This window comes from Lynx canadensis, chromosome B3, assembly GCF_007474595.2.
Source record: "Lynx canadensis isolate LIC74 chromosome B3, mLynCan4.pri.v2, whole genome shotgun sequence".
Lineage (NCBI taxonomy): Eukaryota > Metazoa > Chordata > Mammalia > Carnivora > Felidae > Lynx > Lynx canadensis.
Genome location: NC_044308.2, coordinates 55,324,358 through 55,348,991, shown reverse-complemented (window position 1 = coordinate 55,348,991; position 24,634 = coordinate 55,324,358). Strand labels below are relative to the sequence as shown.

The 24,634-nt window shown below is 38.5% G+C and overlaps 1 protein-coding gene across 1 annotated transcript in view; it reads left to right on the top strand.

Annotated features, from left to right (window-relative positions):
- Positions 1-24,634, top strand: part of SLC12A1 (solute carrier family 12 member 1) — a 102,710-nt gene that overhangs the window by 73,594 nt on the left and 4,482 nt on the right. Inside the window, 5 exon segments of the mRNA XM_030318241.1 lie at positions 598-680; positions 10,453-10,596; positions 13,428-13,559; positions 13,798-13,909; positions 15,775-15,861. Coding sequence (XP_030174101.1) covers positions 598-680; positions 10,453-10,596; positions 13,428-13,559; positions 13,798-13,909; positions 15,775-15,861 — 558 coding nt within the window.

The window sequence follows — 24,634 nt, the reverse complement described above, 5'->3', positions numbered from 1 at the left end:
TCTTTTCCTTCTAGAAAATCTAATTCTATTGGATTGAGTGTAGAGAAGGCACGACAGCCAACGGCATTGGGTTGTCATGAAAAAGCATTGTTTCAAACAGTCTGCCCAAAGTCAATGGTGAAAGTTCCTTAAAGGAACTGGAGATATTTTTAACTGGGAACTTGATGTCAGAAATGTTGTAGGATTCTTTCTCCATAAGTAGGGATTTGGCTGATAATTTCAAAGGGTCTTTGCAGCCTAGAAACTCTCTGTTCTAAATATTTCAGTGATTGTTTTGCTTACATTAGAAATGAAACAATTATTTTAAAAGCATGTAACAAGCTCTTAATCAAAATTCTAGGTGACAGTATTATTTGAATAAATTGGTTCCAGAGTAAATGAATCAGTTACCTTTATCCAGAATACATTTTTAAAAGGCATAAAGGGAGAAAAACAAACTAACAAAAGGCATCAGCTCTTGGCTGTATTCTCAAGTGAATTTTCATAGTTTAGTTATGTTAAAATCTTAGAATTGAGAATCTTAGACTCTCTTACTATTAGTACAAAACCTCAAGATTAAAGGGGTCATTTAAATAACCACTTTGCTTTCACTTTCAGTGATGCATTTGATTTTGAGATTGGTGTGGTCATAGTCAGAATCAGCCAAGGGTTTGACATCTCTCAGGTTCTTCAAGTGCAAGGTATGTACTTTCTTTATTCAAGCCACAGATATTTATTGAGCACCTACTCCATGCCTGGTATTTTTCTAGGTGCTGGGGATAGAGCAGTGCACAATACAGACAAAACCCCCTAATGATAGAGCTTATGTTCTTGTGCTGACCTGAGGTGTATACACTTCCCCAGTGTTTTCTCCATTGCTAACACAAACCGCCTTTGTCCTGCAAAATAAAATATGGAATAATCCAGGGCAGTCATAAATTATTATTCTTATCACAAAACTACAAAGCCAGCATCACTGAAAATAAACACCTTTGGTAAAATAAACTGCTGAATTAATTTCTGCAAGATGTTTGAGAAAATAGAGATTAATTCTTTCCTCAAAAAACCATGTATTTTGTTTTTAAGAGTCTATGATCTGGTTTTCAGCCAACATGGAAATGAGCCTGAATGTATCATGCTGTGAATCACTAATCTAAGTCCGAGGCCGAAACACTAATTCAGATTAGTAACTCTGCTTTTTTCCCTTTAGAGGATTACTTGTTTGTTTGTTTTTTTAATTTTTTTAAAGTTTATTTATTTTTGAGAGAGACACAGTGTGAGTAAGGGAGTAGTAGAGAGAGAGGGAGACACAGAATCCAAAGTAGGCTCCAGGCCCTGAACTGTCAGCACAGAGCCCGATGTGGGGCTCGAACTCAAGAACCACGAGATCATGACCTGAGGTGAAGTCGGATGCTCAAATGCCTGAACCACTCAGGTGCCCCAGTATACTTGTTTAATCTTAAGAGGTTAAACATACCCTCTTATGTTTAAACTTAGTTTTTTGTTATAACTTATGTTTAAACTTACGAATGAGATAAAGGACACATCTAAATAGTCATTGAAATATTAGGAAAGGGCACTAATTCATGACTTATCTCTTCAGATGAACTTGAAAATAGAGTCCCCTGATGACCAACACTAAAACAAAGAGATACTTTTTGGGTGTCTCTTGTGTACCAGACATGGTGTAAATGATGGTGCTGGCTAGACCAAAACTAATTAGTGTGCTAGTAAGTATATTTGTAGAGTATAATGGAGAAGAGAGAGGGACATCTTACTCCAAGAGGTCTTTCTGGAGGAAGTTACTTTAGATTTGATATCTAGTGGATGAGTAGAGTTAACTAGGCAATGTTGGGCGAAAGAGAAATGAGTTGGGGAAACAGCATTCCTGACAAAGACCAGAGCATCAAGCAAAGGTGTGAATACACAGGATTATGGAAGGATGGGGTATATGGGCTACCCAGAGCAGATTCAGGTTACTGAAGTAGGAAGTATGAAGCAGATAATAGTGAAATTTGAGGCTGCTGATATAAGATCCTGATTTTAAAAGCCTCATTTGCCATGTTAAAAAGTGTAGAAATATCTGAAGACAGTGCAGAACCATTGAAGAGATTTAAGTGACGGAATAATGTGGTCAAATTGGGGTTTACATCTCATACTCTTTCAGTTACAGGGGCTAGAATGGAAACAGAGAGACAAATCAAAAAGATTTTTGTAAAAATCAAAGGCAGAGAACGAAACAGCCTGAACTAGAGCTAGGGATGGAGAGGAAAGGACAGGAGTACTTTGAAGACACACAGAGCAGCATTTGGGGGTTGGTTGGATATGAAAAAGGGAGGAGTGAAAAAGGACCCCTTGGCTGACTGCATCAATGGTGATACTGCCTGTGGAAATGGGAAACACAAGAGGAAGAGTAGGTTTAATGAAGCCAATCTCCTGGTTTAGTTTTAAACAATCTCCTGTGGGAAATTCTACCGGAAATGTCCAATTGGCAGTTAGATAGTCCTGGTCTTAAAGGAGAAGTGTGAGCTGGAGATGCACATTTAGGAGATGTTATGGGCCAAGCTATGTTCCCCCAGAGTTCTGTAGCGAATTAATTTCTCAGAATGTGACTGGGTTTGGAGATAGGGTCTTTCAGGAAGTAAGTCAGATAAAATAGGATCACAAGGGTGGGACTTAATGCAATATGGCTGGTGTCCTTATGAAATGAGATTAGCACACAGACAAGCACAGAGGAAAGGAAGAAGACAGCCATCTACAATCCAGGAAGTGAGGCCTCAGAATTAAACCACCCCGCCAACACTTTTTTCTTGGACTTCTAGTCTACAGAACTATGAGAAAGTAAATGTCTATTATTTAAGCACCCAGTCTGTGGTATGTGTTATGGCAACCCAAGTGGATTGGTACAGGAGACTTCATAGTTAAGGTAAAACTTGAAACAATGACACTGGAAAATAAAATCTAAAGAGTGCATGTAGTTGAGAGCCCCAAAGTACAGGGAAAAAGCCCCCAAAGGATGAGCAGGAAAGGAGCCCTCAGAAAGATAAAGGAACCAGGAATCTGTGGTGTCACAGAAGCTACGGGAATAGAGTGCTCAAAATAAGAATCATCAACATTGTCAAATACAGCAGGAAATATCAGTGAGATTGTTCCTGAAATGCAATTGACACAGCACAGATAATCTGAGTGAAAATCTTATCTGTAGAGTGGTGTTGGCAGGATCTGGGTTGGAGTGGGTTGAGGTGAGAATCAGAGACTATAGATGTGGCCCACCACTTTGAGAAGTTTGGATGCAAATGAGAGGAAAGAGATTGAGATTTACCAGAGGAAGACCTGTTGACCTTAGAATGCAAGAGAGGGTCATGTTTTCACACTGAGGAAATGGGCCCAAGATAATGGGAGAGATTGAAGATGGAAATGAAAACAAAGGATGACCCATGGAGTAAGATTCTGGAGGAATAGGATGAATCATGGGATAGGCATGGATGGAAGAGTTGGTCTGAAACAGAAAAAAAAAAGCTTCATCTTCTAAAATTAGAGCAAAAGAGTTGAGGAATGATGATTAGGTATGTAGATTTATAAGTGTAGAGTGATAAATTGAGGACGATTGTGCACAATAGTGTCAATTCTCTTTGGAGGTATAGCAAGCTCTCTAGTTGCCTGTTTTTCTCTTGGGGCATTTGGTCTCCAGGTAGAGGAGGATCGGGATTTTGTTGACTGATTCATCAGGAAGGAAAATCCTGAAAGGGATTTGAGAGTGCCAGTGCCTGATGGTCCAGATTCTATTTGGCCATGTATGATTGTCTCCCTCATAACAGAAGGCAATGTAAGAGGATTAGGTGAACTTCCTGATGCAGCCAATCCAGTGTATTGTAAGGGAGAAGAAGAAATTGAAGATCAAGCGTTTATATAGGATAGAGAACCACTGTGTGATATGTATACTCTATGATTATGTATGAAGAGCTTTAAAAGATAAAGCTGAGAATCTATCCTGTGCAAAAATGTAGCAAAGAGATCTTTGGGCTTCCTGTCTTATGCCCCTATTCTCTTTTATGGATCTTTTACATCTGCAGAAAGATATACTAATTCTCATTCAGTGTTCATAATTAATTTATATTTTTTTCTGGTAGAACTTAATACATTAGCAGCAACAGGAGCCACCATTTTGTTTTTTAAGTAGGCTCCATGCCCAGTGTGGGGCTTGAACTCAAAACCCCGAGGTCAAGAGTCACAAGCTCTACTGAGCCAGCCAGTCACCCCTAACCATTTTTAGCACTTATTCTGTGCCACGTGTTATGCTTCATGTTCACATATATCATAACATTTGTCATCCCAACTACCCTATGAAGAGTATACTATCTTTGCCCCAGCGAACAGGTAATAAGTTGAGGTTTACCCAAGATTCACAAGGCTAGCAATTGGTAGAGGTAAGATTCAAACCTGTGTCTGTTTGAAACTGCCAGTCTACCTTTTAAGAAGGAGATCTAGAGAGGAAAATGACTAAGATTACACATTTTCTTTGTATGTTATGTTGATCTCCTCAAGCTGAAAGATGAGATGGTAGCTGGAAAATATCACTCCCACCCTTTCCTGCTCCATCCACCAAAATGCACCATCAATTTAGTCCTGTAAGGCAATACAGCAAGCAAATTTTGTAGTATTTCTGAAAGAATCCTGGCAGTGAACTGCATCCCCTTTTAATTTCCCAAGGGATGTATCCAATTTATATCAACTTTGATGTTTGAAATATTTCTGTTTCTTACTCAAGAAAGGAAAAATACAGTTGGATGCTAATAAAATAATTATAAGTACCAATTATCTAGAGTAAACAAAAAAGTGTTATACAAATACATGAAGAACATGCAGAAAAACAACAGCATAATGATAGAAATTAACTTTATGCCACATTTCCATGCATTGTTTTGAAGTTTATGTAATTTATGACACCACCCTCATATTAGATTTTGAATTGGAAGAAATAAGCTTGTGTTTCATTATATTATACTGTAATATAGGGCTTAATAAGAGCCTGATAAATCTTAAGTATTGCATTATACTATGTTAATGATTATCATCATAGCTTTTCCAACACAGGCACCACAGTGTCATCACAGATTATAATTTAAAGGAAATATTAGCAATTCAGAGTGCCCATATACTGTAGTTAATAAAGCAGTGAATAGAAATCAGCTTTATAGGTAATTTACCAGCTAATGACAATTATTTCTATACTGTGTCACAGGATTATGTGAGGAGAATAACTTTTTCATATAAATAAGATCGATGCTCATAACATTCTAACTTGTACACTGCAGCAACTCATCCAATACTGATGGCTGACAGTTTCTCTTAATAAATTAATTTATTGCCTGACAACACAAAAAAATGCAATATTTCATATTGTTAGCTTCCCAGGGGTTTTTAGCAAGTTTGCCATCTACAACAAAGAGTCCAAATTGCACTGGTAGGAATAAAATGATGAAACGTGATCCGCAATATATTGCGGTCAAGTGCTCCATGTAAGTACTACACGATTTATGACCATCTCCGAGCATGGGGATTCTGCTGTGTCTGATGGAGTAGCTTAGCAAAATAAAGACAGATGGCAGGGTAGTAAATAATTACTTGATTGGAAGACGACCACTGCAGGATTGCTTCCTGCCTTCAATTCAACGAGACTTCATCTGGGGTAAGTCACGTTGATTCATGTGAGCATTTACAGCTTTGAATTGATTGACCAAGGAAAGAATCATAATTTAATAATTAATAAAGAGAAAGGATGCTGTGAAATGGGAGGCGATGCGATTCCTCAGTGGGTTTCCCTGTTCCCTTTTCTGCTGTCAGATAATTGACTGTTCTCCATCCTTGAGATTCAAAGTGAATTGTAATGTGTAGACTCTCTCTCTCTCTATATATATATATATAAAAAGACTGGGGATAGAACATTTGAGGCAATCTTGACAACTAAATTGAATTTCAAACTATAGTCACTCCCGTTGGTTATCATACAATCAATTTATAAAGGACTTGAAAACAGGTAACTACTGTTCAAGTGTTTTTGGCATTTGCATGAAGACATGGAACAAGGTCACTCTTTGTTCTCTCCATGAGAACTGTTTGGGACTATATCTGAGGAATTGGTTACAAATCCACTCAAGTGAGAGAACAGAAAGGTCTAAGCTTTTTCTTCCATCATTAGAACCTCAGAAACTCTCTTAATCTTGGAATGAGAGAAAGGCAGGCTCTTATTCTCTCTCTCTCTCTCTCTCTCTCTCTCTCTCAGTCTCTCTCTCTCTCTCTCTCTCTCTCTCTCTCTCTCTCTCTCTCTTGCATTGTGGTTTTGTAAATTGTGATAGACTATAGAATTATCTATTATGGAAGATTCAAATTCCCATCTGATGCCCAGGTGGTGGGTCTTTCCAGGGAAAGGACTCATTCTCTTGACTCTCCTTCTTGTGATCAGTCCTGCCTGTCCTACCCTCTGTGACATTCCAGCCTGGTTTGGGCCAACAGCCCCTATTATGTCCTCTTTCTATAACTCTGTATATGGCATTAACCCCACTCCTTTTCAACATTGTCTTTTGTATCCCCCCTCCACATAATTTTACACATGCTCATCTGTGACCACAATTCACTTGTTTTCCCTCCATTATAGAGATACTTTCAACTGTATTGAACTGTGTTGAATAGCATTGACTTGTTCTTTTATCCCAACAAACTATTCTTGAGTGTTTACTGTGATGGTAGGCACGAGGAGGGAGGTTTGGGCACAGCTGAGAATGTGAGAGGCAGTATGTGAAGACTTTGAAATCAGTCAGACGTGGGTTTAAATCCCAGCTTGACACTTTCTGGCTGTGTAACCTTAGTCAAATGACTCATCTTCTCTGTGTCCCACTTTTCACATTTTCCAATGGAAATAATTATAGCCCCTAGCTCACAGATGTATTGTTTTGGATTAAAGGATATTATAGCTGCAGAGTACTTGGCATTGTACCTGGCACAAAATAAACTCTCAATAAATGGAGGTGATGAAGTATGAAATAAGCTACCCTCCAGGAATTTGCAGTCTAGAGGGCATAAAAAAAACATGTGTCTTAAAACTAGTCTAGGTCACGCAGTTATGTCTACTGGAATAAAGTTTGAAGCAGAGTATCATGGACATATAGAGCATTATAAAAATTTCTTTAATTGAGAGATTTAGGGATGGCTTCTTCAAAAAAATGCAGACTGTGGATTTCTTCAACAGGCAGCTATTGGCAGTCAGGGCCTATTGCTGAGGAAGGATGGGAACAAGGGAGCTAGAATTGGAAGCAGGAGGCTTGCATCACCAGTGTGCAACCTTGAACTGTCTGAGCCCAAGTTTCCTTCCCAGTAAAATGGGGAGAATGCCACTAGTTCTGCCTGCTTCCCCGTACTCGTGTTGGGATCAAATAAGAGACTATGAGGAAAAGGCTTTGTGAATCCTGAACATCACAGATGCAGTCGTGAGGGAATGAGCAATTTTTATTTTTGTGCTCGTGGAAATCCGTTTATATCTCTCCATTCATACTCCCTTGGCTCACCCCCCTTTGTGGCCAATGGCACACTTCCACAAGTCAGCTGGCGAGTACTCTTGTTGAAAGAAATGTTTTCACAAAGTCCACTCTTGACTCGCATGTGAACAGAAGCAAGCTGTACACCAGATAGATGATTCAGAACAGATAATCAAACCGTCACTTCTGCTTAGCACTGAAATTAGAAAAGGATGGATTGCGCAGGAGGAGCCCTTAGATCACCTACAAAGGGAATAATTAAGAATTAATTCTAATAAGAATTTGCAAAAGTCACTGTGCAAGTGAGCAGACCACCGTGTGGATCTGAAAATCCAAGAGGGCCAAGCAAGCAGATTTTAGCCCTTAGAACAGACTCTCTCCGTCGGCCTCTGTCTGTTGTCTTTGAGGGGGCCGCGGAATCTGACGCATTCAAGCAAAGTCTGGTTTTGTCTCTGGGGCCTGGGATTTTGCAGTTTGCTCTGTCCAGGATGGGCTGTGTACATACCTTTGAGCAAATAGTTGGAGTAGCTCCCAGTTCATTCAGCCAGCTGACTCTGTTACAAAGGAGGATTTATCTTTTTTCCTCCTTTGTCCAAACTAGAGGACAAAGAATGTGGCAACTTGTGTCTAATCACAGGGTGTGCTGGAGTCTGCCAAAAAAGTACAGCAAAAGAAACCCTTCCCCAGCATGGCCCTGGCAGTTGCCCCCGAAGACGCACACAAATACGTGCCTTCCAGACGACTGCAAAGGGTAGATGACCCCTCAACTGGCCCCTACAGCACCCCAAACAGTAGATGAAAGCAAGGGGCATGATACTTTGGGGCTGCTCTGGGACAGCCTATACCTGTGTCTTTAGGATCCTCCCTTTATATGGTACATTTGAGGGACCATAGCATAGGGCAGTTAACCTGACATTACACCACGTGCTTGAGAGTGTCCAGGTTCATCTGACGATGAAGAGTTGGAGGTTAAAGGGACAAGTCTGAAATAATAGTAATGAGCAAACAGCAAGAGGTCGTCATAAAGGGAAATATGCAGGATCTGGAGTCAAGCAGACCTCTTTGGATTTGAACCCTGTTATTTTCGGGGTGACATCAGACAAATCACTTAACCTTTCTGAGCCTCAGTCTCTTCATCTTCAAAATGAGGGTAACAATAGCAACTATCTCAGAAGCATTTGGGAAGGAATAATATGCAGCACAATCCCTGGCACCCAAAGAGTGCGCAATAAATGGTAACTGCTAAAATAACTCCCAGGCTTCTCAAAATACTCAATTTGCTTTGCATGACTAAGCCCATTTCCAGAAGTTGCATAAATACACTGCCTATAGAACACACTCGTTGCTTTGGTCTTTAAGGAGCAACAAAGTACCATGCAGAAACTGTTGTTTGTTCTTTTCGCAAAGCTGGGAGAGTGGGAAAGGGGAAGGGTTACAATTTTCCATTTCACAGATAGGAAATCAGAGGCATAGGAAAGTCAATGACTTGCTTAATGTCACATAAAGCCAGCAGCATAGCTGTAATGGGTCATGACCTCCAGTGCAATGCAGCTTGTGTTCACCTTTCAAAAGTCAGGGGTAAGCAACTCCTGTCTGAGCTTTAATACCATCAGTCTAATTTCTCAGATTTTCTATAGCTGCTGATCTTGAGAACCTTTGAGGCTTTGGGGAAATCACATGGGTGATTTGACCTTAAATCTCATGCCACTGGCAAAAGATTAATTGCTAAGACCTGGAAAGAGGCCAGACAATTCTGTGTAGCTGAATAACAGCACCGTCTAGGGATGTGACTGTCCTGACAGATTTAGTTAGTACATAATTGATAAATCTAGAGTTTGTATAGCTTCGCTTCCCAGATAGATAAGGCAACTGGCTCCAAGGGTTGACATTTACAGAAGCCCTACCAGTGTTTTGTAACACTGAATCTAGGTTTTCCACTCTGTTCCTCGGAACACTGCTCATTTTCTAAGGCTCTGTTCTCAACAAGCAAGAAGATGAGGGGATCTGACAAGAGGCCACCTTGCCCACTGTAAGCAAGAATGCCCATCATTCTTTAAGCACTGTCCCATGACTGCTTTTAAAGTCTTATTTACCCTGACCCAATGTAGGCTGAGGTCAGAGAGGGATGCAGGGCATTACATAGGAGCTAGGAATTTTTCGTCACAATCAGAATCCAAAAAAGATAAAAGGCAGTCAGATGCAACATCAAAGCTTGGAAAGTAGGTCTAAGCCCTGGACAGGAGGCTGCACAGCTTGACTCTTGTTCCAGACTCGAGTGTTGTGAGACCCTTCTTAGCAATTTGAACTCGGACAGGCACACAGAAACCTCAGCTTTTCTTTCTTTCCCTTTGGTCACTCATTCCAGAAAGTATTTTGCCTATCAGAAAGAATTGTTAGTGGATATTTTTCACTGTAATTTCTATTCGGAGCTTATTTAAGCCTTTATAAAGTTTGGTTACCTTTCCTTACTTCTTGCTGTCTAGTTTTACGTTGCAGTTCAGGAGGCATTGTTGGGTGCCTGATATATACCAGTATACTTTGGTAATTTTGTCACCTCTACTTGTAAAATATCTGACACAGTAGTTTAGGTCAGTAAATCAGTGGCATACAGTGTACAAGATCTTATGTACAATGGATCTGGCATTTTGGTTTTTGCCAGAAGTGAATAAAGATGTCATTAAATAGCCTCCCTTGCCTTCACAAATAAAAAGCCCAGTGATTTCATGTATTATAACAACACATAGAGATATTTTTCCAAGCTAGTTATTACTTTCTGAATATACTTTACTGATATGCATTACCTTTTAATAATCATATGGAAAAATCACATGATGTTAATTTTATTGCATATCCACCACGTTTATATTAAAATAGTCTATGAGATGGCTCCTAGAAACTTTGTCACTGAGTTAAGTAAGTGAGTTTTGTCCTCTTTCACTAGATGAATTAGAGAAATTGGAACAGGAGCGGCTGGCTTTGGAAGCCACTATCAAAGATAACGAATGTGAAGAAGGGAGTGGAGGCATCCGAGGCTTGTTTAAAAAAGCCAGCCAATTGAACATTACTAAGCCAACACCTAAGAAAGGTAAGTGCTTTCCAAATTTGCAAGAAAGATTATGAAATGAGCCACTGCTTGAGTATCTATAGGGGTCAGAAGTCAGCATCTAAGATGTTGAGGGCATTGAGTGTAGCTCAGGACTGAAAGACATTTCTTTCAAGACGATAGCACAGATAAAATGTAGACATTGTTGTCATTTATCAATAACATTAAGCCCTTTGTACCATCTAAGTGTAAAAACTTAATTTTAAAATAATAATATTTGGTCTGGGAGTCCTGAAGTGCTTAAGCAGATTGGAGTGCCATAAAATAGACATTTCTTAGTTAAAATGGAAAGGGGATAGAAATTTAAGAACGAATACCCAAATGGGTTTATCTGTACACATGCACACACACACACACACACACACACACACACAGACACACACACACACCTTGCAGACATTTAAGGAGACTTAAATTAACTAGTACAGGTAAATGAGGGATCCAGCTAGAACCCTAGTTTCAAAAAGCAGCTATCTTTATCACAAACCTGAATTCTGGACTGGGAACTTTCTTAATACCAATTACCTGTAGATTTCAGCGGCGAGGTACACTCAACCTCTGAATGTCCAATATACACCCCAGTAACGAAAGACCACAGAATGAGAGCTTTTTGTAAAATTTATAAATAGGTGATTCAAATATATAACTTTTTTGTAAATAAGAAATTCCTTTCTTTCCAGAAAAACCATGGGTTTAAGTTTAATGAGGTCCACAGCGACCTCTGCTGGTAGAAAATTATAATGTTAACGTACACAAATAATCCTATACTTAACTGAAGTCACTTGGTATGAGGCCCAGAAAAGATTATTTCTCTGGGAGGTTTTTACATCAAATAGCAAGATCCATATTGCACCTTAGCAGGCTGATAGGCTAGTTTGACCTCTTTCAAAGAGGTTCTTCAATGAGGCCTTCTAATACCCTGGAAAAAGTTTGGACCTGTTTGCTTGTTTTCCTACTATAGTCCAAGGATGAAATTTTACCTGTAATACAATATTTTTATATATTTACAACATATTTACAACATATTTATAACATAAAATATAAACATTGCCCCCTTCAAATACTGGAAGTACCCTCGGGTTTCTGGAATATTCCATGGGCTATGGGAAAGCTTATAATATATTATGTACCTTAACATGACATTGTCTAGGAAAATGATGTGTTTGAATCTAAAGCTGGAGGTACATCAGGACTTTCAGAATGTAAATATTAGAATAAGACCATCTAGATTCTAACTATCTTCTTTCCTTTTCAATTATTTGGTTTATTCATGAGACATGTTAACTATTCATTGAATCTGCTCTACCATTCAGTCTTTCAATGTTAGTTACCGTCTCGAAAAGCAATGGAAAATTCAGAAGTCATAGCCCAATACTATTCTTTAGCTGATGGCAGAGGAGGGAAGCATCAATGTTCTTATTAATGAGAAGGGACTTATTATTTATTTTGGAAGTCTGCTTCTGCATCACAAATCTTTTGGCAAAGAGGTACTCTTCTGAAAGTCAACATGTCTCATTGCTCAGAAAAGCAAAATGATGTTATGTTTTATTTCCAACACCCAAAATTTCAAACGCAGCTCTAAAGTAGGCCCCTTCACTGCTCTGGGCCTTCGCTGGTTGACAACTCTTTTGAGATCTAGATCAGGACAAACCCTACCTCCAGACACTAATGCGTGAGTCCCCTGGATGCTGTGATTTGCATGTAAGTGGGAGCAGAGTTTGGTCCATTTTGTAAAGATATTTACTTTCTCCCTCAGAAGTCCTAGGGAGATAGAAGCAATGTAAGATAATTGCTTCAGGACTGACAGGCCCAAAACATGGATGCCGCAAAAGACAGAACAAAGCATCTTCAGAACCTCTCAGATCAGAGAGGAAGCTCGGAAGCAGCTGTCAGCCCTACTCTAAGCACTTGGCTGACATCATCTCTTTGAAATAGAGCAATAAAGTCACAACTTTAAAAGACATGGAAATGAGAAATAATATATACAGTGTAGCAACAAAAACCTCTACTGGCAAATAGGAGTGAGGGTCCTGCTCAAACTGGCCTCATTCCCTAGCAGACTTTCAATGTATCCTTGATAGGGTGGAAAAAGCATCAAAAAAATGTTTAAGTACTTTATGTGCACCCTTATCTATAACTCTAGTAAAGGAATTTTGTCTTTCCGTATTGGCTTTTTCATCTCATTCATAGAGCTCCATGGCTTTTCCTTGGCTTCAGGAGTCTCCTTGAAAACAGAGAGCAAGCCAGGCTGACATTAGGTCCAAAGGGTCATAGAGTCAAGATGCATTTGGTCCCTAGCCACTTTCATAATGCAGACATTCATGGAATTTATACCAGTTGTACTCATTGAATGCTCTAATGAAGAGATAGTTCTGATTCTATTGCTTATCTCTAGAAAACCAATCACCACATGTTCTAGTTTCAAGTAAATTTGAAATATGATTGAGTTATATCTGAAATTTTGTAAAATAGGGGTTTTTGGCTATTGTATCAGATAACTTAGCATCGTTACCTGTCTAAATAATAAATTCCACCCTGGAGATTACTAAGAACTTGAAAATAATCTACTGTTTTATAATGAAAACTGTAATCATAAAACCAATATCATATTTTGTTGGACTATTGAAGGTAACCTAAATTACTGTGGGACTTGACCTTTATCTCCCCTTCTCATAGCTCACTGTTTACCTATAGCTATAAAAACACTTAAAATTCATGACCCTTCCTCTATTTTCCTGGATAGATTTATTGGCAAGTTATTTTGTTTCTTTCTTCAAAAGACCAATAGGTATACCACTTTTCTTTCATTACAGACAGCAGCATGAGCACAATCCATTCAATGCACGTGGGGGAGTTCAACCAGAAACTAGTGGAAGCCAGCACCCAATTTAAAAAGAAACAGGGAAAAGGCACAATTGATGTGTGGTGGTTGTTTGATGACGGAGGTAAAAACAATTCCAGAATATACACTAGGGAGCAAAATTACTGTGTTGATAAATTTAACAAACTGCATGGGAAGGTATATGAAAATGATATCAGTTTAAGAATAATATTTCTGTGTTTCCCAGAGATTTTAAATTATTTAGGAGCAACAAATGGGGGAATGAATAAAGATATAAGGCTATTCATTCTCTTTCAGTGAGATATGCTTATACTTTCTGTCATAATTTACTCTTTCTTCAGGGTTAACACTCCTTATCCCCTATATCTTGACTCTCAGAAAAAAATGGAAAGACTGTAAATTAAGGATCTATGTTGGAGGGAAGATCAACCGCATTGAAGAAGAAAAAATTGCGTGAGTAATGCATCACTCATTTGTTAGAACACTTGGGATGTTTTTTGTTTCAATCCTTTAATTTTAAGAACTTTAAGTGTTTTTGAGGCACAACAGATTTAAAGATAAAGCCACCGTGATAAGCCTCGCGTCTACTTGGTTTTCTGGTCAATAAATTGCATACATTTTGTAATCACTGTCTTCATGTCCCTTGATCCCCTGCCACAAATGCTTTTAAAAGGAATTTGACACAGAAGTCTCATCTCAATTCTTTATTGAGAGCATCATTATCTTGTATAATGTTTGTTTTGGTTTGACTAGTAAATGTATCCAAGAAACGAAAAGCCCGAAGGGATTTGTGTTCAATAGCTTCCTTGGGGTGGGGGTGGGGGGTCGAACCTTTTGATTTGTGGTGGTCACTGTAGCACAGTACACTTAAAATAGAACTAAAGGACTGAACCCAATCCTTGTCCCAGCTCTGCCACCAACGAGCTGCAAGACTTTGTCACAGTCACCGTACATATCTGGGTCCCCAGTTTCTCATCTGTAGTTTGAAAGAGTTTAAACGAATAACTGTTGAAAACTCCTTTAATTAAAAAAAAATAAATAAGTGCCCACCGTGGAAATTCGCAGCTTTGTCATTAATTTAGTCACAGAGGTCTGACATGTGGCTGTGGAGGCAGCAAGGATATTGAGAATGTGGTGCATCCAAAGGTCTCTGGTGGAAATCTGAAGAGCGACCTCGAGTGGCCCTTGCTCCCTTATGGTAGGACTACATCCTGAGGCCTTCCAGAAATCACAAAATAATGACAGGCTTTTATTCAGTAATTTTTCATGTTTTCTCCTCTGTCCTGGAAGGATATTATATAGATACAGAGATAGAGATAGAGATAGAGATAGAGATAGAGATAGAGATAGAGATAGAGATAGATAGAGAGATAGAGATACAGACATAGACATAGAGATAGATATATAGATTTAATTCCTCTTAAAGAGAGTCATATTTAAATGGAAAGTAACATGATAGCTATAATAATTTCTATATAATAATTTCTATTTCTTAAAGCCTCTAGTAACTTATTGGGACAAGTGATGAAATTTAAAATTGGTCGGTAGATTAGATGATAGATAGTATGGCATCAGTGCTAAATGCCCTGCTTTCAAAAATTATACTCGGTTTGTATAAGAGAATGTTCTTATTCTTAGGAAATACCCACCCAAGTGTTTAGAGGGAAAGGGACCTGATGGCTGCAGCTTACTTTAAGTGGCAGATGGGCAGGTGGACAGATGGATAGAAGGCAAGAAAGAAAGAAGGAAAAGAAGGTTGTAGATAGAGGTAGCTATATATAAGGAAGAAAAAATGTTCAGTGAAATAGAGCAAGATATAAACAGCTGGTGGATCTGGGATTTTTTTTGTGCTGTCCTTGCAATTTTTCTGTAACTTTGAAATTATATAAAAAATTCCAGTTGCCAGGGAAAGAACCTCCAATATATATGACATAATTATTAGTTTTTCAGTACATTGTCAGTAACTCTATAAAAATTATCAGCAAGGTAATAGCCAGTAATGTTAAAACTTGTCCTCTTTTTTTCCCCCAAAAAGATAAGGAAGCATGTACCACTCTATATTTTCTTACCTAGAACATGAATGCAGGGTTGGATTTTCTGTTTCCAGGGTTTGTACCTACATGAATTTCTCTGTCTTTGGTGGAATCGCTTGGTCCACATTTAATACACTGCGATGAAAATCAAACCCTGACCACAGCCTTTGTGTGAAAGTGAACCTGAAATAAGACATGACTGCTTGTGGTATCTTAAACACAAACCTCTTTGACTGAAAATAGCGAAACATGCAGTGATGGGGTATTTCTCTTTTATGTTTTCAGAATGGCTTCCCTTCTGAGCAAATTTAGGATAAAATTTGCAGATATCCATATCATTGGAGACATCAACATTAAGCCAAACAAAGAGAGGTATGAAACATTTAACAAGATCCATTGTTTACCCCTGGTACTCTCTCATTTTCTTTTGTGTTGATTATTAAGGGGTAGAAATGTTATCTATTCACTGCAGTGACTGCCTAATAAGATATAATAAAAAAGGACTTCAAATAATCATGCCGAGCTATCAAATAAATTCTAACAGAAGGAAAAGGTTTTATGGTAAAGTTGAGCTTGAGAGGGAGAGCTGTTGAAACACAGGTTAGTTAGCATTTTAGAACTGCCCTTCCTGTTCTTGCTTTCCGTGGTGGCCAAAATAGCAGGAAGTAGGGGCTCAGACTCTTTTGGACTGAGCAGTCGGGGGGCAAGCTTTCATCATTTAAAATTCCTAGTGGGGCATCCTGCAGGGGGAGCTCTGATAGAAAAGATAGAAACAGCTTGAGTCTTCTTGGCACAATGACAGAACCCACCCTCCATGGCCATTTTCACTTTTAGGCACTAGGGACCCAACACGTCAAGCTATGAAATTTGGCGAGGCGGGGGGTCCTCTAAAACTGAAGCCTGGCAAAGAAATGTATTGGCTTCAAAATTTTAAAATGACAAAATTGAAGTAATTGTTTAAATGTCTTCAGATCATGACATCTTTTTAACCCTTGTTAATTGTTAAATGTGTCAAGTCCATATATGTGAAAACAATTTGTAGGTTAGATTCTCACAGGAATTCCCAGAGGTATAAGAAAATTGCCTGGAAATTAAAGTTGAGACTGAATAAAATACCTAGTGATAATTTAGCAATTATAAAACATTTTCAACTGTTTACAGTCCAGAATCATATTTACTATTACATCTGGATACAATTTAAATTTTTTTTTAAGTTTATTTATTTTGAGAGAGAGAGATTGAAAGCACACGTCCATGCACGTGGGGAAGGGCAGAGAAAGAGAGGGGAGAGAGAATCCCAGGCAGGCTCAGTTCAGTGCAGTGATGTGGGGCTCAAAACCGCAAACTGCAAGAACATGACACGAGCCAAAATCAAGAGTCAGATGCTCAACTGACAGAGCCACCCAGGCGCCCCAACATCTGGATGCAATTTAGCACATTTGATTCGGTGTGGAGGGGTCCTTCAAGGTTGAGACTACAAAGGGAAACAAGGATCTCAGTATAGCTTAGGTTCTCGGTGGCCTGTTGGACCTCTTCTCATTTCTGTTGGCCATCAGTCATTTCTCCCTTCACCTGCAGTTCTTGATGGGTTGCAGTTCCACACTCCAGTCTTACTGCCCTTCCCTTCTTTTGATCCTAGATGAGTTTAATAACTAATGGAGAAACATCTAGATTTAAGATGCATTCTTATTGACTAAACAACAACATTGAACTTTGTGTTATTTGAGGGTATTCATGATTCCTCTAAGGCTATGGATCAATTAAAGTGGCTTTACAAAATATCTTTTTTAAAAAAAAATTATTTATTTTGAGAGAGAGAGAGAGAAAAAAAAAGAGAAGTGGGGAGGGGCAGAGAGAGAAGGAGAGAGAATCCCAAGCAGGCTCTAGACTGCCAACACAGAGCCCAACGTGGGGCTTGAACACACGATACTCTAGATCATGACCTGAAGCTGAAACCAAGAGTCTGACTCTTAACTGACTGAGCCACCCAGGCGCCCCCAAAATGTTTTAATTGTGATAAGAAAGCTATAATCAACAGATTACATTTTGGTTATTACCATGGAATAGGTCTTCATATCATATATACCACCAATGCCTTGTATTCCTTTATTTCTGCAGCTTTAAATACTTAAGAAAAATTAAGAACAAAGTTTATAATTCTCCTTGGTCAATGTAATTAACTTTCTGATATGAATTGGGTTGTCATATAGTAATCTCTGGTAACCTCCCACACTTCATTTGAAGAATTTTAATTCCTAAGTCATCACCTCTTGGCATTTGCAGAGATATGATCAAACAGGCTCATCTTGTGTCTCTAATTGGTGGAAATGCATTCTATTTCATAACACAGCAGGTACAATGATTTCCTAGCATGTGCTACTTTGCAACAGGCCAGAGCCTGCCAGAGCTCTGCAAGCATAGAGCCATTTACTGTTGTCTGGAGGGTAGTCACGGTGTACCCTACTGCCTTTGGATTTTCCAGAGGCCCTGGCTCAATGCTGGGCACAAATTAGTCATCTACTTCTTGCAGCCAAATTCCTCTTGCTGTTGTTTGTCTTAGCAGTAGCTAAGGACTGTCTGTGCTTACTGATTAATTTGTTCCTGTATCCTTTGCCTCTATACCCATCAATCTGGTTTTCTCTACTCAAGTCCTTGTTTCTTTCCCTTCCATGCTCCTCTCTGCCCAGCTGCTGTGGTCACCCCCTGCATACCTGTCTTATCTGTCCTATCATGAAGAATGTCAATGTACCTCTTCCACTAATGTCTTTCCATTCTTTGAGTGCCCATCATAGTCTAGACACAATTTATTTTACTAACCCTGAACTTTGTGCCATGTTTTTTTTCTCTTTTTAGGCAGCAGACGTTATGGAGAGTAGCAAGAAACAAAGGACCAGGCATTTTTGCTTTTGTCCTGGTATCTTAAATTTGATTTTAGACTCCATTTTAATTTGGTGTTTCTAATATCCTCACCACCCTACAATGAAGAGATCTATTTCCCTTTCTCAGGAAAAAAAATGAATTAGATTTCACAATTTTGGAGATCTTTTTCTCTGATATTTCAATGTCTTGAGGAAGATGCAAAAAACAAAATCCATTTTATATTGGAGTAAAAGAATCTTTGCAGCTAATGTCACCTGGTGTGAAGACAAGACACCACCAAGAAGAGGGGTGCTGGAAGTGCCATTCTCCTCTCTTCAGTCTTCCACCATAACTGATGCCATATTGCTTTGTAAAACAGTCACGTATCTGGTGTTGGCAAATCTATTCAAATATGTAAAGGTAACCCTATTTTAAAACAGAGAATGATCATTCAGTAAATCTCACAGATGGCCACTGGTAGCACATCTGGTACTTTGTGATAATTTTTTATTAAGTTTTTAATTTTAATTCCAGTGTAGTTAATAGTGTAATATTAGTTTCAGGGATACAAAGTAGTAATTCAACAATTCTATACATTACTCAGTGCTCATCATGATAAGTGTACTCTTAGTCTCCTTCGCCGATTTCACCCATCTTCCACCCATCTCCCCTCTGATCATCATCAGGTTGTTCTTTATAGTTAAGAGTAAATTTCTTGGTTTGTCTCTCTCTCTCTCTTTTTCCTTTTTTTGCTTGTTTTGTTTCTTAAATTCCACATAGGAGTGGAATCATATAGTATTCATTTTTCTCCGACTGGCTTATTTCACTTAGCATTATGCTCTCTAGCTCTATCCATGTTGCTGCAAATGGCAAGATTTCATTCTTTACTATGGCTGAATAATATTCCATTGTGTCTATATACACCTCTTCTGTATCCATTTATCAGTCGATGGACACTGGGCTGCTTCCATAATTTGGCTATTGTAAATAATGCTGCAATCAACATAGGGATGCATATGTCCTTTCAAATTAGTGTTTTTGAATTCTTTGGGTAAAATACCCAGTGGTATGATTGCTAGATAACAGTGTAGTTCTATTTTTAACTTTTTGAGGAACCTCCAAAAAAAGTCACTGTTTTCCAGAGTGACTGCACCAGTTTTCATTCTCACCAACATTTCACGGGGTTCCTTTTTCTCCACATTCTCACCGCAGTTACTTTTTCTTGTGTTTTCTATTTTAGCCATTCTTATAGGTATGAAGTAATATCTCATTGTAATTTTGGTTTGCATTTCCCTGATGATGAGTGATATTGACTATCTTTTCATGTGTCTGTTGGACATCTGTATGTCTTCTTTGGAGACGTGTCTGTTCATGTCTTCTGCCCATCAGGATTATTTACTTTTTTGGGTGTGGAGTTGTGTAAGTTCTTTATATATTTTGGATACTAACAGTTTATCAGATATATCATTTACAAATATCTTCTCCCACTCATTAGGTTGTCATTTAGTTTTATTGATTGTTTCCTCCACTTTGCAGAAGGTTTTTATTTTGATGTAGTTCCAATAGTTTATTTTTGATTTTATTTCCCTTGCTCAGGAGACATACCTAGAAAAATATTGCTATGGCCACTGTCACACTGCCTTGCTCTCTTCTAGGGTTTTTATGGTTTCAGGTCTCACATATACATCTCTAATCCATTTTGAGTTTATTTTTGTGTATGATGTAAGAAAGTGGTCTAGTTTCATTCTTTTGTATGCTGCTGTCCAGTTTTCCAAACACCATTTGTTGAAGAGAGAGTCTTTTTTCCATTGAATGCCCTTGCCTTCTTTGTTGAAGATTAATTGAACATATAATAATGGGTTTCTTTCTTGTTTTTTATCTTCTTCCATTTGTCTATGTGTCTGTCTTTATGCTAGTACCATACTGTTTTGATTACTATAGTTTTGTAGTATAACTTGAAGTCTAGAATTGTGATATCTCCGGATATCTTTTTTCTTTTTTTGTTTTTCTTTTTTCTTTTGTTTTTCTTTTTTCAAGATTGTTTTGGCTATGTGGAGTCTTTCATGGTTCCATACAAATTTTAGGATTATTTGTTCTAGTTCTGTGAAAATGCTGTTGGTATTTTGATAGAGATTGCATTAAATCTGGAGATTGCTCTGAGCAGTATAGACATTTTAAGAATATTTGTTCTTCTAATCTATGAGCATGCATTATCTTCCCGTTTGTGTCATCTTCAATTTATTTCATTAATGTTTTATAGTTTTCAGAGCACAAGTCTTTCACCTCCTGGTTAAACTTATTCCTAGATATTTTATTATTTTTGGTGTAATTGTAAATGGGATATCTTCTTAATTTCTCTTTCTGTTGTTTTATTATTAGTGTATAGAAATTCAGTGGATTTCAATACATTGATTTTTTATCCTGTGATCTTACTGAATTCATTTATCAGTTCTAGTAATGTTTTAGTGGAATATTTAGGGTTTTTGATATATAGTAGCATGTCATCTGCGAATAGTGAAAGTTTACTTCTTCCTTACCAATTTGGATACCTTTTATTCCTTTTCCTTGTCTGATTGCTGTGGCTAAGACTTCTAGTACCATGTTCAGTAAAAGTGGTGAGAGTGGACATCCTTGTCTTGTTCCTGATCTTAGAGGGAAAGCTTTCAGTTTTTCACAATTGTTGATGATTAGCTGTGGGTTTTTCACTTATGGCCTTTATTATGTTGAGGCATGTTCCCTCTAAACCTACTTTGTTGAGGTGTTTGTGATAATTTTTAAAAGGCATCTCCTCTGGGTGGCTCAATTAGAGGAAGAAGACTCTTCCTCTGGGCTGATGCGGCCCTGGTTCCAGGGCCCAACGCTTAGAGCACCAGCTTAACTTCAGCTTTTCTTGACTAGGCAGCCCCTATCTACTGTTAATAATCATTTCTCCATCACTGGGCTTTTTTTTGGTCACCAGGTGACACACAATGTCGAAAATAGTTTGTCAATGATCCCAAGTTGGAGGCTAATGTTAAATGCCTTAAGTTACCTCTAATAAATCTTTCAGCTACCCATAAAACATCAGTAAGTCTTGATGGAGATATTTGATCATAGAAACATTATAAATATGACTGGGCAAGGGTGAAAGGGAGTATAAAAGCAAAGTTAATGAGAAAATAATTGAGCCTGGAGAAACTGAAAATCTCTTGTGGTTAAATTAATTTTTTATTGAATATGCTGAATTAAAAGCCATAGGCCAAAAAGACAACAATCTTTATACAGAAATTAAAGAGAAAGTAGAAGCAATTAACTGGATAATTTAGTTTGAAGCTACTAAAGTGGTCACAAAACAACCGGTATATTAATTTGAGAAAAGAAATCTTACATGAACTTAGGGAAAATTTTTTTTGCAATTAAAAAATTTTTAAACTTTGTTATTGTGAAGAACAGGATGGGGAAGGCAGGGCAGGTATAAGTTAATTTTTAAAATTGAATTCATTGCCATTTACATTCAATAGCATGTAAATCTTGGCCTATTCTAGAGTCAATTAAAAAGAAAAGTCAGATTTAATGAGAATCAGAATAGAAATCTTGAGCCACCTTTGCATCACCTAGCTAGGAGGATGGAAAATGGCCAGTTCAGGGATGAACCTTAGGATGAAGTCAAAGACGAACATAGACAAGGAACCGTTAAGAGTTCAGACATAGTAAATGGGCAAATACAGTCCCATTATAACCTATTGTGTCACTTAGCATGTTTCAATACCAGGAAAAGAAAATTTACAATGACTTGAATAATGAAAATTATTTGCAAACATAACCGAAAAATCCAACTATGTTTTGGCTTTCAGGCAAAGTTTGATCTAGAAGGTTAATTTTGTAATCAAGGACTAATTCGCTTCCATAATCTCTACCCCACCTTCTGTTATGAAATCATCAATCAAATAGATTTAGCTCATAAAAACAGGATGACAGCCAATAGCAATCTACATACTTTCTCATTTATGTTCAGTGGGAGAGAAGGTTTGTCTCTTCTTCAGTCATCGAACTCAGGTCATGGGCTCCATTCAAGTTGTACCAGCTTGAGCCACTGAGCCACTTACTGTGGTCAATGGGATGTTAGGTGCCTCTTGGTCAACCTTGCCTGGGCTATGTGTCTACCCGGGCCAAATGCTCTGGTAGAAGGAATAGAATTGTCCTGATTAGCTGATGCTGAGGATGGAGTCACTCCCATCCAAAGGGGCATAGTATGAATACCAGGGAGACAGCAAGCAACCTCTACTGTACTTCCATTTCTTAGGAAACTATTTTTTTTTTTTAATTTTTTTTTTCAACGTTTATTTATTTTTGGGACAGAGAGAGACAGAGCATGAACGGGGGAGGGGCAGAGAGAGAGGGAGACACAGAATCGGAAACAGGCTCCAGGCTCTGAGCCATCAGCCCAGAGCCTGACGCGGGGCTCGAACTCCCGGACCGCGAGATCGTGACCTGGCTGAAGTCGGACGCTTAACCGACTGCGCCACCCAGGCGCCCCAGGAAACTATTTTTGAACTGGTCTTCCTAGTAAGTACCAGGGTTGAGATGCAAAGAAAACGTAGTCTGATCAAAATAATTACGTGGAGAGCTTAAACAGAGAGTCAGTACTAACCTCAGTCCTATGGCTATTCAGTAAAATGAATGCCTTGGTTTTACAGGGCACTGTATACTTCTCAGAACACTGTTACCCAGATCACATCTAACCATCATACCAATCCTCATTGCCAGCTTTGAGCAACCATCATGACCTCCTTTTATAGGCAAGGTTATCCAGGTCCAGGAGGACAATGGAAGAGCAGGACTAAGAACTCAGGCTCTTCTCTCCTAGGCCAGGGTCTTTCCACTGCACAGATTACTGCCAAAGGTCTCTGAAGGCATGGCACTGTTGGAAGGAATAACAAAGAGAAGTATTGTGTAGCTGAAAGAATAATAAGGCATATCAGTGTTCTCTGGTGTTGTCTATCATTCTAAATGAGTCAAAATGTCAGAACTCTACTACATTAAGTAGCTCTTCTATCCCTAACAAAGGCACACTGGCATGTTCTCCTTTGTAATCTCTGCACTTTGATCTGCAAATCCTAAATCAGGGCAACTGATGAGATCATTGAACTCATGTCCTCATATTTTAATTCCTTAACCTAATAGCACTTAAACAAATTTTTTTTTTAATATTTGTTTATTTTTGAGAGAGAAAGAGAGACAGAGCATGAGCAGGGGATGGACAGAGACAGAGGGAGACACAAAATCCAAAGCAGGCTCCAGACTCTGAGCTGTCAGCACAGAGCCCGATGCAGGGCTTGAACCCACGAGCTGTGAGATTATGACCTGAGCTGAAGTCAGATGCCTAACCAACTGAGCCACCCAGGCACCCCTTAACCTAACAGCACTTTGATTTTAGTTCCCCCTCAATTCAAAGGTACTAAATTATAAGTAAGCTACATTCTATGAAATCAAAAGATCTTGTTTATATTTGAGATCATCTTAAAGTAGCTCACTAAAGACAACTACTCTCATAAATTATAAGCTTTGTTTTGTACTACTGTTTTAAAAAAAAAATCCTATGAGATTCTTATGAAAGACAAGAATGAGATTTTCTAGCAAGTTTTAAAATGGTCTACAGATGTGAGATAGCACTGCTACTTTTCTACTCAATGACATCTTCTTAATTGCTCTAAAATGGCCTTGGATTTTTAGACATTAAAATATTATTGATTTTTGTTTTCTTTTCTCTGACATGCACCTGAAAAACAGTCATTTAAAAATCTCAGGCAGCAACAGCAGACATCAGAAGGACGAAAGCTCCATTATTTGCAGCATACATCTAAATTGCTCTATAACCATTAAATTTATTATTCTTCTAGCTGTCCACAGCCCCCTGCCAGCAGGGGGTGGGGTGCTTGGACTAAAGGGGAGGGCAGGACTTGCCAGCTCCCACCCCAAGGAACCTAGCTCATCTCCCACATTAATCCATAAATGTCTCCCATACAGTCTGTACAATAAGCAGATGGAAACTCAGTTCAGCAGATGGAAACTTATTTATGGGCTAACATGTCTACATTACAACTGTGTCTTTGACTATACCGTGTAGAAAGTGTATTTGCAGAATAATTGCTATCTGTGTGTTGGTGCGTTTATATTGAGGATCTAATACCCAGTAGGCTAACAAGGCCTCAAACATGTTGAGGCCTTGCCTTGGGTAGGGAGGCAGTACTATATCCATGACTTTACTCACAGTAAGTCCCCTGCAAAGATAATTCTTAAAAGATTT